Raw genomic sequence first — 19,313 nt, 5'->3', positions numbered from 1 at the left:
TTTAGGAGAAACGTGTTTTTACAGAGATCAGAAGGCACTCTATTAGTGATGATAAAAATAATGTAAAACTTAAAAAAAGAATGAAGGCAAGTCATCTTACATAAAATAACATCACATGCAATGTCAGTGAGACTTAGAGGCCCACATCAGCAAAGTTCTTCTAAAAACGCACTTCATTTCAACAGGTTCAGCCCATCACATTCAGTCTCTCTGTTGGATGGCTAAATTTTATCAGATGATCTCGACTGAAGTATGTAAGGCCTTTGATGTGCTTATGGTGGAAAAGGCTTTACCTATGCTATTAGTTTTAATATCTGGAGATTATAATTTATTTGTTAGATATAACCACCGTCTGCACATGTACTGTAGACACAACACAGTTTTTATTTGGCCAATGTAATCTGTTTACACTTCATCTTTTATGTTTAACAGTATACACAACGATGGGTTGAGCCTGAGTTGGAAAGGAGCTCATTGACGGCTTTTATATGTTTTTAAAGGGGCTACATATGCTCCTTAATGATCTAACAGATGAATGATAAATGTTAATATTACAGTATGTGCATTTTTTATTATTCCCCTGATAGCCACCACATTCTTTATTATTATTCAATAATATGTAAATGTATTGTTGTCTTTTGTATACATAAGAACATTAGGATGTGTAAAGTGATATTTGGCTACAACAGAGAGATGTAAACTGCAATCACATAGATTGTTGTTGTCTATGGTTTGAAGATAGATTTTAGAAACAGATTTTTTTATACGCAAGGTACTAAAGCTATTTATTTTTTGGAAATGTATTATGCCATGTGACAATACGTTTATGAAAGAAATAAAGATTAAATTGCTATTTTTATCAACTAACCTTTCATACAGAGTCATTATTAGAGGAGCTACTATAACTATTGTTATTTATATGTATTCCATTATCTTGCACAATAAAGCTGTAGGCAATTAAAATATGATTCTAATGCAAGTTTAATAGACTCTATTTAGATCCTGCAACCAAGACAAAAAGGGCTTATTGTAGTCATAGACTAGGCTATCAATTAGAAACCAAGAGAGCTCTTGATAAAACACATACAGACAGGTTTGCATGAAGGGACCAAACTTAATACAGCATAAGTATATATATTTGGATTTAGTTGTCTCATGTTACAGTTTTGTAGCTGTAAAATAAATATAGTGCAGTAAAAATGCTATACTATATTTATGTGATGTAGTGGAAGATGAAATGCTCTAGTAGTACTTCATTGTACTTACATACAGTAGTACAGTTGTGTAGCTGTACAGCTGTAATCTCAAGCGACAAGGTGTAATTTGTCCTTCCGTCCTTGCCGTAGATAATTTAGCGAATACCGGAAGTCGAGGAAATAATCGGAGAGAAAAAACGCAATTTCACAGCTAAAACTTCGCAGAAATGACGGAGAAAAATACACTGCATTTAAGGGACATTGTCTTTAAACACGTACTTTGTTTACGTACAATCTAAATGGTGAATAGGTGTTAAAGTGGTCAGTGATACTTTTATTTTGAAAGTACTACACGGAAATCAAATGTTTGCACTTGACCTGTTTGACTGAGAGCACATTTGTTTGCAGGACTTCTATCTGACACAACTTGTCTTCTGACAAATCTCGGACAATGACCTCCGGCGGTGGCATTCAGATACCGAGCCGTCTCCCACTGCTGCTTACCCACGAAGGAGTGCTCCTGCCGGGCTCCACCGTCAGGTTCAGCGTGGACTCTCCGCGGAACATGCACCTGGTCAGTCAGCGGCTGTTGAAGGGGACCTCGCTGAAAAGCACCATCATCGGGGTGATTCCCAACACCAGAGACCCAGAGCGAGACTCCGACGAGCTGCCCACCTTACACAAGTACTAGACCTTTAGCTGCACGTCTGAACACAGGGTGGACAGCTGCGACACCTCCTGACCTCAATATGTTGTTGTTGTTGTTGTTGTTGTTGTGACATGACGTTAACACCTGGACCCCAAACCTGAAGAACTCATACTGAATACTTTTAGCTTGTCAGGCCTCTAAAACGATTAAAAGTCAAGAAATTGAAAAAGGAAAATCACCCATAAAGTAAAAAAAAAAACTAGTTGTGACTACAGTTAGCTAGTTAGCTAGAGTTAGTTATAGTTAGCTAGGCTAGGCTAGGTGTAGACATGCACTAATTGTAAGTGCTGTTGTTGCTTTTCACCGGTTTAGCAGGATTTAATTAAGTAAAAAAGTTACTGAGATTTAAGACAGCTGCTTACTTCATTAAACATTTTAATTTAATTTAAGGAGTTACACAATACTTCAGCACTGTGTGATTTTTTTTCTAGAAAAGTCTGCAGATCTATCTGAGATCAGAGGACTTTAACCTTTCATCAGCTTCCTGTAGTACACAGTCCAGCCTGGTGGCAAAGGAGCTGTTATGTCTGCTGCTTCCTGAAAAATGTTAATAAAGTTCATTTGTTGCTTCAGCTTAAACTAAAATCACTGATGCACATAATGTTGCACTAAAAAAAGAAAGGCAAGCGTGTTCACAACTTCTCTTTAGCTGGATCAAAAGATTTGGGATGCAGAGGATGAATTTTTAAGGAAGAAAAGGAATCTGATGTTTCTTGAATTGTTGTGGTAGACCACATCAATCTGGCTTCTTTTTTTTTTTTTTTAAATAAGTGAATACAGGTGTCTTTTGATTTAAAGCCACAGCACCTTCAGAAAGCATTTTAGATCAACCGCCATCCACACATGACTTTAATTATCAACAATGTGGTGGCTACCATTTAACTTCTCATTACATCCAGGAATTTATATGCTTGCCATTGCAAGTTAGTATTCAGAGACATATTTTGTGTGTTACGTTAGTAATTGGAAACATATTTAGTGTGTGTGTGTGTGTGTGTGTGTGAGATTTAAGCAGCTACTGTTTAATACTATGTAATGTCTGAAGCATTATAGTTAAATCTCACAAAATCATTACCTACATCTGCTTGTTTTAATCTGATAATTGTTTTTTTTTTAATTGGCTGATTTAATATTTGATATGTTGAAGTTACTAAATGTGAAAAACATTTGCAGCCCAAGCTGATTTCTTTTCCCCTAAACTCAAAAGACATTCAGTTCACACTCTCTCTCACCTCCTTTTTCTCTCTTCCTGTAGAATCGGTACAGCAGGGATAGCGGTGCAGGTGGTGGGCAGTAATTGGCCAAAGCCCCACTACACCCTCCTCATCACCGGGCTGTGCCGCTTTAGTGTGTCGAGTTTGCTGAAGGAACGACCTTTTGTCCTGGCAGAGGTAAGATGTTGTTATACTCATGAGGCATCACGTTGTTCACCCGTTTGTGTAGCAAGCTGTGTGACATGGCACCCACCACTATAATAATCCAGCATATTAAGAGAATGCCCAAAAATACTAATAACAGTTCAAATATGCTTCCAAGTTAGCTCATTTTTTACAGCTTGTGAATAAAAGTTTATATGTCTGTCAGACAGACAGACACATAAACTGGTAGTTTTACAAACTAAATAAGGTTTGACCACAGTCTGTATTTCAAAAATCCAAATACGTACATGTATACAGTATATGTATAAAATTGCAGGTGAAGCAGTTGGATAAACTGGAACAGTACACGACCCCAGCAAGAGAGGGTGTCACAGCAGAAGATGGCGAGTTGGGGGAGCTGTCCCAGAAGTTCTACCAGGCTGCTGTACAGGTGTGTGTGTGTGTGTGTGTGTGTGTGTGTGTGTGTGTGTGTGTGTGTGTGTGTGTGTGTGTGTGTGTGTGTGTGTGTGTGTGCACGTGCATAAGTAGAGAAAGTATTTGAAATATAATATAATATCCTGAGGGTACTCTTAAGTTAAAGTATTTTGTTTATTCAAGGGAAAACAAAAAAAATCTGCATAACCCTATTTATTATCCACAAAAAAGTTTCTTTTTGTTACTTTTATTTACTTTTTATCACAGTTAAAAGATGAATCGATTAAAAATCTTGCATTTTTATTAATAAAATATATTACATGCTGTGGTTCCTACAGATCAGTCTTTCTAGATTAGATTCATTAGCTCAGAAATGTGTTTTAAGTTTATTTAAACGCACAGTACAAAACCCATAGGTTCAGTCACGTGACAGGAAGCAGCAAATCCCCTCATTTGAGATGCTTTTGTTTAATAGCTAACAAACTATCTGTATGATGACTATTTATGTGGTTGGGAGCGTATATGTGTCTATGAAGCTTCAGTCCAGTAGAAAATTTCAAAATAAATCGCTCCTGTCTAACATGTCATTTCTTCTTATCTGTTGCAAAAGTACCTACATTTAAAACCTTATGCTTCCTATTACTAAGCTGCAGTTGAGGCCAGTGGGAGGTCTAGAGTGGTTATAATTCGACCAAGCTTTTTTTAATATAACCCACCATGTCATATTTTGTTGTGAGAGTAATTGAACTGTTTATGTGAAACACTGCGTCCAGCTGGTGATTATCAGACGTCGAGTATTTGATTGGCAGCGCTGCCTGCATCCTGCTGTTTGTGAAGTTGTTCCTCTCACACATCCACGGCTAATTGAGACTGATGGAGCTATTTGCCTCCAGTATTTTCTGAGTGTAAAAAATGAGTTTAAAACAGTGTTTGTTCTGTCCTGAACATCCTGACCTGCTGCTTTGACTAATGACTATGAAGATAAACCTTTGTTGGGACTTCAGGGGTCAGTCGTGCCTTTTATCTGCTGAGCTGTAGATGATAGATTTGACAACAGCCTTAGTCTTTAAAATGCATAAATGGTAATTTAGGTACAAGTGGTGGTTTAGAGAAACCTTCAATCTACTGTAGGCCTGAATAGATGCTGAGAAAGCTCTTTCTCTCTGCTTAGACTAACAATTTGACTTCTGAGACTTCCACTTAGCTCGGATTCCATGTGCCTCACTATGAAAGCACTACACACCAATGTTCATACGGTGCTTGCTGCATATCTGCAGACCAGTTAGAGTGCCCCTGCTGACTCATGTCTACAGCATTAAAACCATCTGGTGGTTTTAATGTTGTGGCTGATTAGTGTATCGTCAGGGAAATTTAATTTACATTTACTGGATGTGATGAATAAGACATTTTTAAAAGCAATTTTGTCAGTAGATCTAATCCCTGTGTGTGTGTGTGTCTGTGTGTGTCTGTGTCTGTGTGTGTCTGTGTGTCTGTGTCTGTCTCTGTCTGTGTGTGTCTGTGTGTGTCTGTGTGTCTGTGTGTGTCTGTGTGTGTGTGTGTGTGTGTGTGTGTGTGTGTCTGTGTGTGTCTGTGTAGTTGTTAGGCATGTTGGACATGTCTGTTCCGGTGGTGGCTAAGTTCAGGCGTCTGTTGGACAGTCTGCCCAGGGAAACTCTTCCTGATGTGGTTGCCTCCATGATCCGCACCTCAAACAAGGAGAAACTACAGGTGGGGTTGACCAACAAGTGTCAAACTTCAAACTATTTGAAATAAAATACAAAAAAGTTAAAATAAAAACTGGATGTGATCCTTAACATTTTAATGTACGTACCTATTCAGATCATAGAAGTTATAATGAAACACTCCTGATGTGATTTGGAGCAGTGTACCTGTGTTTGCCTTTATTGAGTTGAACACCAAATGGCATTTAAGATGGTTGAGATTTTTTTTTATAAAGTTTCTGTAAAATTAACTTGTTGCAACTCATGGACTGTGTAGGTCCTGGATGCAGTGAGCTTGGAGGAGCGCTTCAAGAAGGCTCTGCCCATGTTGACCAGACAGATAGAGGGACTGAAACTGCTGCAGAAAACCAGGAAGATGAGTCCTGATCATGAGAATAGGGTAACAAGCATTTTCATTTTTCCCTTTTCTTTCAAAAATGTCTGCAGTTATATGCCCGTTCATGTGTCTGGGTGCTGTCCATTCAGGTCCTATCAGTGCGTAAAGGTGGAGTGTTCCCAGGCCGACAGTTCAGTCTGGAAGAGGAGGATGAAGATGACGATGGAGATGACACAGCAGCCATTGAGAGGAAGGTCCACGGGGCCAACATGCCTGAAGCTGCACTCAGAATTTGTCTTAAAGAACTTAAGAGGTCAACTTTCACCTGCAGCTTCTCTTTCCTAACTCAACTTGTTTGCGTTCACTCATTACTCATTATCTCTGGCCTTCCCTTTGCCACCTACCTTGTATTAATAGTTGACTGATGACAAATGTATTTTTTCTCTCTGCTTCAGATAAAATACAGTTATTTATTAATTACAAATTAAAAACAAATATGCTGAAAAACTGAAAATGAACATTTAATAAATTATCAAAATTATAAAATCATGTATAATCAAAACCCATTTAATCATTAATAAAAACAAAACCCGGAAATAAATTTTGAAATACATTAAAAAATATATAATTTGTAGAATAGCAACAGTAAATTTCTTGCATTTTTAAATCGTAATGTACAATCTTTTGGGAGTTTACACTCCTTTCACTATGCAGTTTAGTAAATTGCATGGATGGACTCAAGTAACTTTAACATGGTGATTTTTAGTTATATGTGTAAGTAAAAAATACTCCCAAAGTAGGATGCAAATGTGTCTGCAGACATTTCTAGTTTAAAATCTGTCTGGTCTTGAATAAATTGTATTAACACACATGCTACTAGCTTTGTGAATTTTGTGGCTTGTGATCCTTTAAAAGCTTTACTCTGATATGATTTTGACTTGAACACATTGTCACTGATGTCATTCATTTGTGTTCAGGTTGAAGAAGATGCCCCAGTCGATGCCTGAGTACGCCCTGACCAGAAACTACTTGGATCTGATGGTGGAGTTGCCATGGAGTAAAAGCACCAAAGGTCAATAAAGCCCTATCTCTATCTCTATCTCTATCTCTGTCTCTACCAAACTTGGCCAAACCTGTTATAAGGCCAACAGCCTGTAGTAGCTAGTTTGAGCAGAATCTGATTGTGGAGGACCCAGTCACTGCTTTGCCCTGCATGCTGACCTCTACAACACATAGATGTAGTGGAGAGAGCAGACAACATGATGCATTCGAAGTTTCCCCAGCTACCTGGGAAAACTCTCAAGACTCTGTTGTTTTTACTCTGTCAAATCGCAGCCACTTTCCCATCATACTATCTTCACCTTTATTATTTATTTTGAATGTTTCTGTCCATGTTCACTCCACCCAACACACACACACACACACTCCTCAGACTGCTTGGACATCCGAGCAGCCCGTACTCTATTGGACAACGATCACTATGCGATGGACAAGCTGAAGAGACGTGTGCTGGAGTACCTGGCTGTTCGACAGCTGAAGACTTCACTGAAGGTGCTTCTTACACATCGCTCCAGACTAAAATCTGTTACAAGTCAACCTAGACAAGAATCCAGTATTTAAAAAATTGTGAACTTCATACGGCTGTTGTGTGTTTAGGGCCCCATTCTCTGCTTTGTGGGGCCCCCAGGAGTTGGAAAGACGAGCGTGGGCCGCTCCATCGCCAGGACTCTGGGCAGAGAGTTTCACCGCATCGCTTTAGGAGGCGTCTGTGACCAGTCCGACATACGAGGACACAGGTGAGCTATGATAGTAACTCAGGTGGAGATGATATCTTATACATAGATTAAGCCAAGGAGTCTTAAAGATAAGATAATATGAAGAAGGTATTCATTACCTTCTGATGTGGGTCTCTGCTCTTAAGCAGTGCAAAATCTGGTAATCTAGTTCTAGTCTTCAGTTAGTTTGTAGTGGAAAGAAAACATTTAGACAGTGGACCAGTATTTCTCATCCTGTCTTTGTCTGCAGACGTACATATGTAGGGAGCATGCCTGGTCGCATCATCAATGGATTGAAGACTGTAGGCGTCAATAATCCTGTCTTCCTCCTGGACGAGGTGGACAAACTGGGGAAGAGCCTGCAGGGAGACCCTGCAGCTGCACTGCTGGAGGTCAATCTGTTTCTCTCTCTAATTACCCAAAACTTATTTATAGATCTCTTTATATTCACTCTCTAAAGAAAACCTTGACATTTTCATGCTCTGAATCAAACCTGCCAGCTAATCTTAAAAAAGTAGTCCTAAAGTAGCTCACAAACATTTGTTCTGCTTTCTCACTTTCCTGTAAATGTTTGTCTTCTTCTGTTTGTTTTTAATCCGTTCATGATAAGCTCAGCTAACGTCCAAGCTAAATTAAATTGAGTGTGGTTAAACACTGAGAAACACACACACTGAAACTGTCTCTGTATGTTCCCTTAGGTCCTGGATCCAGAACAGAACCACAGCTTCACAGATCATTATCTAAACGTGGCCTTTGACCTTTCCCAAGTGCTTTTTATTGCCACTGCAAATACCACAGCAACCATTCCCCCAGCCCTGCTGGACAGGATGGAGGTGCTGCAGGTACCAGGTGAGTTTACTTGCAGAGACACTGAACACAGACGGATCATTTCCACAGTTTCCATTGAATCTTGAAGCCAAACACTAGCTCTTGTTACTAATTTCAAACAAAGAACATATACACACACAACCACACACACAAAACCAGCCACTAGCACCCTGAAATCGTTTATCAATAGAGTCATTCATAGGTTAACAATCATTAGATGTATTACTATTAAATATAAAGAGTGTGTGTGTGTGTGTGTTCCAGGCTACACCCAGGAGGAGAAGGTGGAGATAGCTCACCGTCACCTGATCCCAAACCAGCTGGAGCAGCATGGATTAACACCTCAACAGCTTCAAATACCACAAGAGAGTACACAGGATATAATCAGCAGGTTAACAAAAACACAAGCACAAACAACATGAACACAAAACTCTAAACCTATGGTCAGCCAAATTATAGAGAGCCACATGTTTTCTCTGCTTTCATTTTCCCACAAAAGAATCATTTCACATTTTCTCAAATTTCTTTTTTAAATGGAGAGTTAGACAGGTTTAGAAGATACTGTAGATTTCATTCTTGTGTAAATAAGACACCACACAAGCGTTTGCTGTTAACTGCTGTGGCTCTGCTGGTTGCTTTGCACTCCAGGAATACTTCTGGGTTGCAAAAGATAATGGCTTAGGAAGGCCAAGTGGAGCAGTTTAACTCAAGCCAGGTAATTGAGGGTTGTCATTTGATGGGGAGATGGCACAGTAATGCAGTCATCATGTAGACAGACTGCAGCATGTCCTTGCAGGTCACATTTAACCTAATACAAACAGCATCACACAATACAGAAAGTATTCAGTGTTTAACTTATTTTGCTATGTTACAGGCTTAATAGATTAAATTCATTTTTTTTTCTCAAAATTCTACATCAAATACCCCATAATATAAAAATAAAAGACGTTTGTTTGAAATCTTTGCAAATGTATTAAAAAAATGACAAATTACATATATACAGTATTCACAGTCTTAATACTGGATATGTATATCCTATGTGTATATATATATATATATATATATATATATATATATATATATAAATGCTCAACACTTTGTTGAAGCACCTTTAGCACCAATTGCAGCCCCCTTTCTTCTTTGAAGTACCTCTCGAGCTCCATCAGGTTGGATGGGGAGCGTTGGTGCACAGGCATTTTCTGATTTCTCCAGAGATGTTTAATCGGGTTCAAGTCTGGACTCTAGCTGGACCACTCAAAGACATTCACAGAGTTGTCCCGTAGCCACTCTTTTGTTATCTTGGCTGTGTGCTTAGGGTCATTGTCCTGTTGAAAGATGAACTGTAGCCCCAGTCTGAGGTCCAGAGTGCTCTGAAACAGGTTTCATTAAGAATGTCTCTATACGTTGCTGCATTCATCTTTCCCTCAATCCTGACTAGTCTCCCAGTTCCTGCTGCTGAAAAACATCCCCACAGCATGATGCTGCCACCACCATGCTTAACTGTAGGGATGGTATTGACCAGGTGCTGAGCAGTACCGGGTTTCATCCAGACATGACACCTGGCATTCAGGCCTAAGAGTTCAATCTTTGTTTCATTAGACCAGAGAACCTTGTTTCTCATGGTCTGAGAGTCCTTCAGGTGCATTTTGGCAAACCTTTACTGAGGAGTGGTTTCTGTCTGGCCACTCTACCATACATGCCTTGTTGGTGGAGAGCTGCAGAGATGGTTGTTCTTCATTCTCCACAGAGAAACGCTGAAGCTCTCTCACTCACCTCCTTGACTAAGGCCCTTCTCTCTTGATCACTCAGTTTGGCCAGGTGACCCCCTCTAGGAAGAGTCCTGGTGGTTTATTGGGACCTTCAATGCTGCAGACGTTTTTATGTACCTTTCCCCACATCTCTGCCTCGATACAACCCTGTCTCAGAAGTCTACAGACAATTCCTTGGAATTCATGGCTTGGTTTGTGCTCTGACATGCACTGTTACTGTGGGACCCTATACAGACAGGTGTATGGCTTTCCAAATCATGTCCAATCAAATGAACTTCCCACAGGTGGAATCAAGTTGGAGAAACATCTCAAGTATAGTCAATGGAAACAGGATTCACCAGAGCTCAAGTTTGAGCGATTTTTCAAACAAACTTGTTTTACTTTGACATTATGGGCTATTGTTTGTAGAATTTTGAGGAAAATAATGAATTCAATATATTTTTGAAAAAGGCTGTAAAATTACAAAATGTGGAAAAAGTTAAGCACTGTGATTAATTTCTGGATGCACTGTACAAGAGGGAAGCTTCTTTGTCTCCTGTGTGAGACTCACTCACACTCATGTGACTCATTACATCTAACCTCTAGGCATGTGCAGTTGTGTATTTTACACCTTGTGCGATTTGAAATTAATACAACTTGGCAAATGTACACGTACATCTGTAGCCATAGGTTGTTATAGGTAGATTGTTTATTCAGTAAAGCTACTGGGAATTAGAGATGAATTGCCACTTTGAGATTCGTCTGCTGCCTCCTGCTCTATTAAACACAGTTCGCTGCCGAACTCAGGCTGAAATAATTACAGTAAGAAATACTGGATTAAAGATTTGCACAGACTACTACTTGCTACTTTCAGCCTGTGAAGCTCACACAGATCCACTGTGAGTATTGTGTGGAGCAGAGCGCTCAGCCAGCTGGCAGCTCACATCTAAGGCCAGTATGAAATTCCACTTCTGGTCAGTGGAGTGTATCATTAAGTTGTCAAGTGGTTCAGTGGGTATTTGTTTTGAATGTTAAACCAGAACATCTCTGGCAGAGTGACCTTTTGATTAGAAAGAACCTGAGTTCAGCCGCCTCTGTCTGTGAACATCTATCTGCCTTAGTGTGCTGGAGTTTCTTTGTTTTTGTTTTTTCACCAAAAAAGAAAACAACAAAAAAACATTTTCTGTCAGCTGACTAATTGATTTATCACATGATGTTTTCAACACTTGTGTGATTTTAATTATAATCTTTAAATTCAGTCCACTGAACAGCCTGATCAAACTGTATATTTACATGGAGCCACTGTGGCAGAGGCTCTGGGTCCTTTTCAATTGCTAAGCAGTATGATGCCTGCAGGCCTGCAGAGTCTCTCCACAGCACTAGCTGCCCTCCCGTCTGGTTACTATAGAAACGGCCAACATCACTCAGCTTGGTGCTCATTCTTCGGTTAATTCTTGTGACTGTATTTGCTAGATCTCTTTAAACTAACACAAAACGCGTGAAGACTCAGCAGATCCAGACGGAGGAACAAAAGTGTCAAACTGTGGAGCTCTCCCTTCATTCTGTTGATTTGTGGCCTAGTGTGAATACTTGAATGTCTGACATGTCTTTGAAACACACGTTTATGATGGCACATTATTCTACATCTGGCAACAGAAGTTACAGCAGCAGCGAGACCTCATCTCACCATCATTGCATTCATCTGTTGTTTGTTTGTGCTTGTTCTTTTTAGGTACACCCGTGAGGCAGGTGTACGCTCTCTAGAGAGGAAGATAGGAGCCATCTGCCGAGCTGTGGCCGTGAAGGTCGCTGAAGGTCACAAAGTCACAAAGAGAGACGCCTCGACCCCAGAGGATTCGGCACAGCAGGGTAAGAGTCAGAGCTCTCTGTGCATCTGTGTGTTGCTCTGCTGGGACGGGGGATTAACACTTTATAGGCAGTGGATGGTAAGTGGTAAGCTTTTGCTTGTTGCAAGTCAGATTTTGTCTGTTTATCACCTTCACGCTAGACTCTCTCTGTGCTATATGTTTTCAGACTAGATTATTAAGATGAGCTACACACATAGATCTATAGAACTGGATCTATAGACATAGATCTATAGAACTGGATTAACATGCACAATAATTTAGCTCTGTCTCATTAATAGTAATGTAACTAGTATAGTAATAGCAATAGTAACTGTGGGTGGAAGGTTTTCAGTGTAATCAGTATAAAAGATGAACAAAAAGCAGGAAGCTACTGGATCTTAACTTCAACAAACTCCATCAACATCAGAAACATGTATGTGTAATAAAGGAGGGAGCCAGTCTTGCAGTCCCTGCATGTTATCTCCATCAACACCATCACCCCAGTGGGTAGTTTGAATTTTTGAGAGACACATATTGTGCGTAAGGGATGGCCCACAAGTATCAATCAAGTATCAAGCCTTCTAAAGGAGCCGTAAAGGGTCAGATTCACCACAGAACCATTAATGAAAATTTAATTACAGTCTCAAGAAAACGTTTGTGAACCTTTTGGAATTTAGTTTTCTGCTTTCAAACTATATTGAACTATTTGGAAAGAACACACAGCACTACCTCTGGCTTAAAAAGGGCTCTGCACATCATCATGAAAACATCATCCCAGTCGTCAAGTATGCTGGAGGAAACACAAGGGAGGTGCTTTGCTGTATCACAGCCTGCAGTGATTGGGGGGGGGGGGGTTGAAGTCTATCAAAAATGTTACAGCCTAATGTGAGAATGTCTGTATGTCAGCTCAAACTCTGGAGAAGACAATGAATGAAAACACACAACAGAATGGCAGTCAGTGTGACAGTGAGTGAAATTAAAACCATACATCGGTGCTTTTTCTGCCCTCAGTTTCAACATCTCACTGTAATTTACTGGGACACCTGAACAGTACTACGCTTTAAGTACTACTGCTACATGTTGTATCCGTACTTTTCCAGTCAGAATATCTCCAATAATAAGTCTCTATGAACGCTGTACTTCTGTTCAAATTTCACAGTCACCTCATGTCTGTCCCATTCTCTTCAATACTATATATCAGAAACACCTTAAATGAATTTCATTCTGGCACAAACACATTAGAGTATGAGTCTAAGTGTACTACAGGTTCTGGTTTTGCTGAGCACAGTCTTCCGGCTGCATCCTGTTAAATCACGAACGACATTGTCCTGTTGATGTATTAGGTTTTAAAAACTATAACCAAACACAAATCTTAGTTGGAACTTTTACAGAAGCAAGTGGAGCCTTCTCTGAAGTGGTGCTGATTAAATGAAAAGCAAAACAATGATCGTGAGTGTGGTGCAGCAGCAGATAAACATTATGTTGCACTGTAAAAGCTAAATTCTGTCAGGCTGGAGTTTTCACTATAAAAGCCATAAAATTAGATTTAGTTAGATTAAGCATATATTTAGAGTGGCCGAGTGAAAGAGCGTGGTGGCAGATGGAGATGCTGCTTTGTAGTAAACCCTCTGTGTTGCCAGGTAACCGATGCCACCGCCACGCACCACTAGCACTGGTGTGTGTGTGTGTATGTGTGTGTGTGCAGGCAAATGATGTGTTCTTGTGTATGTATTTTGCATATTTCCAAAGGGTTGTTATGTGTCCTTGTTTACTGTTTGTAGTGTCAGTGTTTGATGTCTGTCTACCTGTTTGGTTTTCTCTTCAACACGTGTGTGGGCCTCTGCTACAGCTGCTGTCACGTCTTTCTACTGTACTGTTTCATTTACACTGCCTGTAAGATTTAAGTCCAAGCATACGTCAGTCATGTAATTATTTCCTCTCTCTCGCCTCATCACCTGATCCCAGAAACAGCAGTAAATGACAGATATTCCTCCTTGAATCTATTCGGCGGTCTTGATATCGTGAAAGATGGAAGTTTATATTTTATGGATTTAACACATGATGTGTTGTTTAATGAATTGGCCTGACGTGTGTGTGTGTGTGTGTGTGTCTGTGTGTGTTCAGACAAGGTATCACCCCCAGAGATGCCCATTGTGATTGACCACAGCGCCCTCAAAGACATTCTGGGACCTCCGCTGTTTGAAATGGAGGTAAGCAGGACAACAACAGAGAGTGGGGTGAGCTCGGTGCAGCTGACGGAGCAGCACCTGCAGATAATTAGCAGTGTTCAGACCTGTACACTAGTTTACCTCTGTGGTCTTGTTGGCCTCTGGTTTTACATTATCATTATTCCACCAGATAAAGATTTCTTTTTTCTTGTGTGTTGAAGGTGTCTGAGCGGCTCACCCTGCCTGGTGTAGCCCTGGGCCTTGCCTGGACCCCCCTTGGAGGGGAAATCATGTTTGTAGAGGCCAGTCGCATGGAGGGAGAAGGTCAGCTCACTCTGACGGGTCAGCTGGGAGACGTTATGAAGGAATCTGCACATCTGGCCATCAGCTGGCTCAGAGCGAACGCTAAAACCTACCAGCTGACCAACAGTAAGTACACACACACAGAAACTGTACAGTACCTGCCTTTACATGGACAGGCATTCGTGTAAATTGCAGAAGATGCATGAATGTAAGCTGTTTGTTTGTGCTTGGACAGTGGTTGGAGGTCCAGATCCGTTAGATGGCACAGACATCCACCTCCACTTCCCCGCTGGAGCTGTCACCAAGGACGGGCCCTCTGCTGGCGTTACCATAGTAACCTGCCTAGCCTCACTGTTTAGCAGACGACTGGTCAGATCAGACGTTGCCATGACAGGAGAGATCACATTAAGAGGGCTGGTGCTGCCTGTGAGTGCTCACTCAACACACAACAATGAGATCCAAACACGCAGGACGCAGTTTCCAGCGACTTAACCTGTCTGTCTTTCACAGGTGGGCGGGATCAAAGACAAGGTCCTGGCGGCCCACAGGGCAGGAGTGAAGCGAGTCATTCTCCCAAAACGTAACGAGAAAGACCTGGAGGAGCTGCCAGCCAACGTCCGAGCTGAACTCGACTTTGTCACGGCCGGAAACCTGGATGAGGTTCTGAATGCCGCGTTCGATGGAGGGTTTCCAGGGACGGCCAGCACACACGCACGCCCTCAGCTCACCAGCAAACTGTAACACAACTGATGAAAACACACACTCACCGTGACGATGTGAGGTACAGACGGTAACACTGAGCATTTTAAAACAGTGACGAGATTCTCCTGAACCTTGACTAAAGGCCAGTTCATGCATTTTGACTCGGTTGATATGAAGTAACGTCTGTTTGTCATTAACACATTTCAGCACTTGCACAGCTTCTCTCAGCTCGTGTTGACCTGACCTAGTGTAGATCACTGCAGCACTGCTATGGCTATGCTACGGCGCTTTAGCCTGATTTGATGTGTCGATTTTTACAGTTGGTGCTGGAAAGTGTGAATAGTTTGTGTAGGGGATATGTAAAAGCTGTTTAGATGGAGAAGACCTGCAGCCCTGTGATCAGTCACATGCAGTAACGTGATTTAAGCTAATTGGTGGATGATTTACTGTACGAGTTAGTGTAGTAATTAGTTCACAGTTAACAAAAAAAAACGACATTTTGATAATTTATGTTGTAGGTTTACAGTATGTGGCCATGCTGAGGGTGCAACTTCTTATGGCCTAAATTTAAATCCAAAATGCAGTTTTGCATCATTTCTACATAATTAATTTGTGGAATCTTGTCCGTCTGTTGACCGAGATGGTATGACACCAACAAATAAAAATAAATTAAATTGAGCTGGATTAAATGAATCCTACTGTTGGTTAAATGTTATGTAATAAATAAGTTTTAACCTCTAATCATTCAACAAAAATAATAAAGTAGAAATAAGTATTACAAAATAAAGTCCTATAACTTTGATTAGCTCTCTTTGTTTTCATGGACACTGCAGTCAAATTTGAATGCACTAATATGAAAATGGAACCGTGTTGTTCGTAAACAGAGTCGCATTAGCTTGTTAACTAAACACGTAAATATTAGCTGACCCACTAAAAATCCTTAGCCTACTGTTATACAGTGATGCTGCGGCACTATTATTTAATGATGTATGTAATTATGTTTTAGATTTGTCTGAATTCTGAGCATCATAAAAATCTTTTGCAATAAACAAAAAATGTAATTTTTAAATTTTTATGTTGATTGACTATATTTCACTGTACATCAGGACCCTGTGGTGTATCAGAAAGCAGTAAACACACCTATTTGCTCTCCTTAGTAGTCAGATGTTAGCGGCACACAAAATGAAATGAATTAAATCTGTGCACGACTGATTAAAGAGTAGATTATATTTCCTCTTACTAATATGACTAAATGACTTAAGTACAACACTTAAGGCTTCATGCTAAACTAAGATGTACTTGTCCTTCAGTGACTAATACATCTACACAGGGATAAAGTGGAATCAGTAAATCTGACGACATCTCTGCAGAAAGAAACTGTCAAAGATTAACTCATCAGCAATGTAATGTGAAACGCGCGCGCGTGTGTGTGTGTGTGTGTGTTTTCCTCATTTTTAGACAGCCATGAAACATTAACAGACCAGGCTTTGGACAGACACGTTCACAAAAAGCCAATGACATCAAAAGAGCTTCTACGTGTTCAGTAGTTCTTGCACTGTCCACAGTCCTCCGCCTCGTCATTGGACCGTGTTCAGAGTTTAATATATGGCGGTTTGCTGTGGATCTGTTGGCAAAGGATCACATATTTTTTGCATATAAATTCTTACCAAGCTGGTTATCCTGCATATGATGTGTCTCTGTAGAAGTATCACGTTTTCCCTCTGTTGCTCTTTGATGAGCATTTTTGACTCATAGTCTTTTATGTTGTCGTGTGCTATAGAATAGGTCTTCATTAGTCACAGCCTGCATACTGCTGCTCACAGGAGACGACCTGAATGAATCATATGCAGGGGCAGTCAGAATAATCAGCACTTACTCTTCAGTAACGTCGTCCAACAAGACAGGCTCAGCTGTAAATATGACCATTTTCTGAAGCTGCTAATGTGTCTGAAACTATTAGACATAAGCTCTATGATAACTGGTGATCGGATTACTGTTTGCTAATTATCTATTTCTCTGTTTGTCCAACATAGAAGTAAGTTGAGTGATTCTTTTTCATTACATTCATCCCATTCATGTCCCCTAGTATAGTATACAGGTCATACTGTTTAACACATCTGTCGTCATTAAATAATCCTTTCGTTAAAATGTTGGGTTTTGGAGTGTAATAAACATTAAAGCCTCTAGGAGCTGCTATTTAGTCTTATATGATCTGTGGAGCTGCTCTGCAGAGTGTGGAGTCTTGTTTAGTGGCAGCTGGTCTCCCTGTACTTCAACATATGTTACCTGCATGTCCAGGCTCTAATTCATCACATCCGCTTGGTTCTAAAATAAAAAGAAGAAACACTTATGTCAGACTATTACAGTGTTTCTATGTGGCTCTTTTATGATGCTAATGTACATGTATGTACAGCACACTGTGTGTGTGTGTGTGTGTGTGTGTGTGTGTGTCACAGTGACACACCCAGTCTCATTTAAACCCCAGTATTAAGACTCCTCTCTAAGCCCTCTGGATTCAACATTCCCCCCTCGCCACAAACATGCACTTCCCCTCTGGTGAATGGAAGACCTTAACCTATAACATAATTACCCAGAGGCCCTTGGGGTGTGCTTAGTTTACTGGCAGCATGCCCACACTCATGGCAGAGCACCCCCACAGACAGAGCTCATGCTCTACGCGCTCACATCAGCTAAATTTAGGCGTGGCCCCTGCAGATGGCTTGGACCCCTGGGACCACATAAGTAGAAATATAGAAACGTTCGACCCAACATGTGGAGTTGTCTTTAAACCTGGATTCAAGTTCCACATGATACTGTACAGTTCTCCATAGTCACACATGATTGTTTTATTATTAAAGAGTCGGAGAAACATTAGGGACTGTTTTGCAAGGCCTAAATGTCTTGGTTACAGTTTGACTAACTATAGAAGGGCTTGTGAAATGTGTGTTTGGACCCCCCACATAGAGAGAGAGAGAGAGAAGTCATCATATTAGCAACATTCCTAACTTTTATTTTCAAGTGAAAACTTTATCCAGTATCTAAATGACTAATCGTAATTGAACTTAATAGCTCGTTCAGGTCCAGATTTCGACTAGGCCACTTCCTTCTTGCTGCTGCTAGAGAGCACAATTCATGTTTCTCCCAACTGGGCAAGTGGCCCTGAAGCGGCAAAGCGTCGCTACAGTATTACACTGCCACCTCCACGCCTGACTGCAGGGTAATAGGATCTTTTAGAGGAACTCTGTGTTGGTACAGGACCAGGTGTGCCGTGGGAAAATACCGATGAGCCATATTGTTCTTCTGTTCTGAGTGAGGTGAAAAAGGTTTGCAGTTCCTCCAGTGTTTTTTTTCTTGTTACCGTGCACTTCGACTCATTTTGGAAGCTCAGACTCTTCATGGACAGTTCACTGTTGGTCTTAGTCTTTTAAATCGATTAAAACTTGTACTTTGTGTTTGCTCAGGTCACATTTTTGTTATTTTGTTTTCCAAAATGTAAACTATTCCTTATATCTGCTTTTTTTAAGCACCCCTCTCGTCACACAACCTCTCCTAAATAACTTGTGTACAGTCTCTCACCTTCACGTGGTGTGATAGAGCACCTCAGGTCTGACCTTTGTCAGATACACTGCTACCAGCACCTCTACATACACAGTACATCTTGCTGCTCAGTGTTACCCTGGTTTTGAACAAATACCTTGTGCTCCAGTGGCTTCTCAAAGCTATTCCTGTGTTCTTCGCAGCCTGTCTGGTTTACCTATCTGACCTCACATGCTGCCCCACATCCACAGACCTAGTTAACAATGATAAACTTGGGAGACCAACAGATGTATTGAGGACAGTATTACTGGGATGCATTTCACAGCTCAGGCGTCAGAGTTTCGGGCAGCTGGAACATCTTTCACAAAGTGTACTTGCTGTTCAATGTAGGGATATAAAGCTCCATCTGAACTTGAGCTGGATGACCTTGGGAGGCAGCTGGAATAGTGCATGTGGTTCATGATGAATGGCCTTGAAATATGAATTAGCATTGTCAACATATTTAACCAAAGATTTGCAGAGACTGCATCTTTCCCTCTGATCCAGTAATAAAGATACACCCGTTCACACCTGGGGTCACTGGGCTGCTTGTACTCAAACATTCATGAGGCCTTTTTCAGTACCGAATGATACGATCAGGATCTGAGGA

General features: G+C 40.7%; 1 protein-coding gene across 2 annotated transcripts; it reads left to right on the top strand.

Annotated features, from left to right (window-relative positions):
• Window positions 1-1,398: 1,398 nt before the first annotated feature.
• Window positions 1,399-18,955, top strand: lonp2 (lon peptidase 2, peroxisomal). 2 transcript variants are annotated; one of them, XM_026365898.1, is made up of 18 exons: window positions 1,399-1,517; window positions 1,605-1,880; window positions 3,161-3,296; window positions 3,601-3,714; window positions 5,295-5,426; window positions 5,697-5,819; window positions 5,906-6,069; window positions 6,734-6,828; window positions 7,189-7,307; window positions 7,413-7,552; window positions 7,782-7,923; window positions 8,230-8,380; window positions 8,624-8,750; window positions 11,840-11,976; window positions 14,079-14,164; window positions 14,344-14,551; window positions 14,661-14,851; window positions 14,936-18,955. In XM_026365898.1, exons 2-18 carry the CDS (start codon window positions 1,648-1,650, stop codon window positions 15,164-15,166), a joined length of 2,529 nt encoding a protein of 842 aa, XP_026221683.1. In that variant the 5' UTR covers window positions 1,399-1,517; window positions 1,605-1,647; the 3' UTR covers window positions 15,167-18,955. The 2 variants fall into 2 exon arrangements, with proteins under 2 accessions (XP_026221683.1, XP_026221684.1); XM_026365899.1 differs by lacking the exon at window positions 1,399-1,517 and having other exon boundaries at window positions 1,556-1,880.
• The last annotated feature ends 358 nt before the right edge of the window (window positions 18,956-19,313 follow it).

Source organism: Anabas testudineus, chromosome 6, assembly GCF_900324465.2.
Source record: "Anabas testudineus chromosome 6, fAnaTes1.2, whole genome shotgun sequence".
NCBI classification, from domain to species: domain Eukaryota; kingdom Metazoa; phylum Chordata; class Actinopteri; order Anabantiformes; family Anabantidae; genus Anabas; species Anabas testudineus.
The sequence above is the reverse complement of the archived record's forward strand: the minus strand, read 5'-3'. Positions and strand labels throughout refer to the sequence as shown.

What these genes read in the sequence shown, in the direction of transcription:
- lonp2 (XM_026365898.1), top strand. Translation starts at nt 1,648, where the DNA reads ATGACCTCCGGCGGTGGCATTCAGATACCGAGCCGTCTCCCACTGCTG. An exon ending in GTCCTGATCATGAGAATAGG is followed by an intron (nt 5,820 to 5,905) that starts GTAACAAGCATT and finishes CTGTCCATTCAG; the next exon opens with GTCCTATCAGTGCGTAAAGG. An exon ending in AACCTACCAGCTGACCAACA is followed by an intron (nt 14,552 to 14,660) that starts GTAAGTACACAC and finishes GTGCTTGGACAG; the next exon opens with TGGTTGGAGGTCCAGATCCG.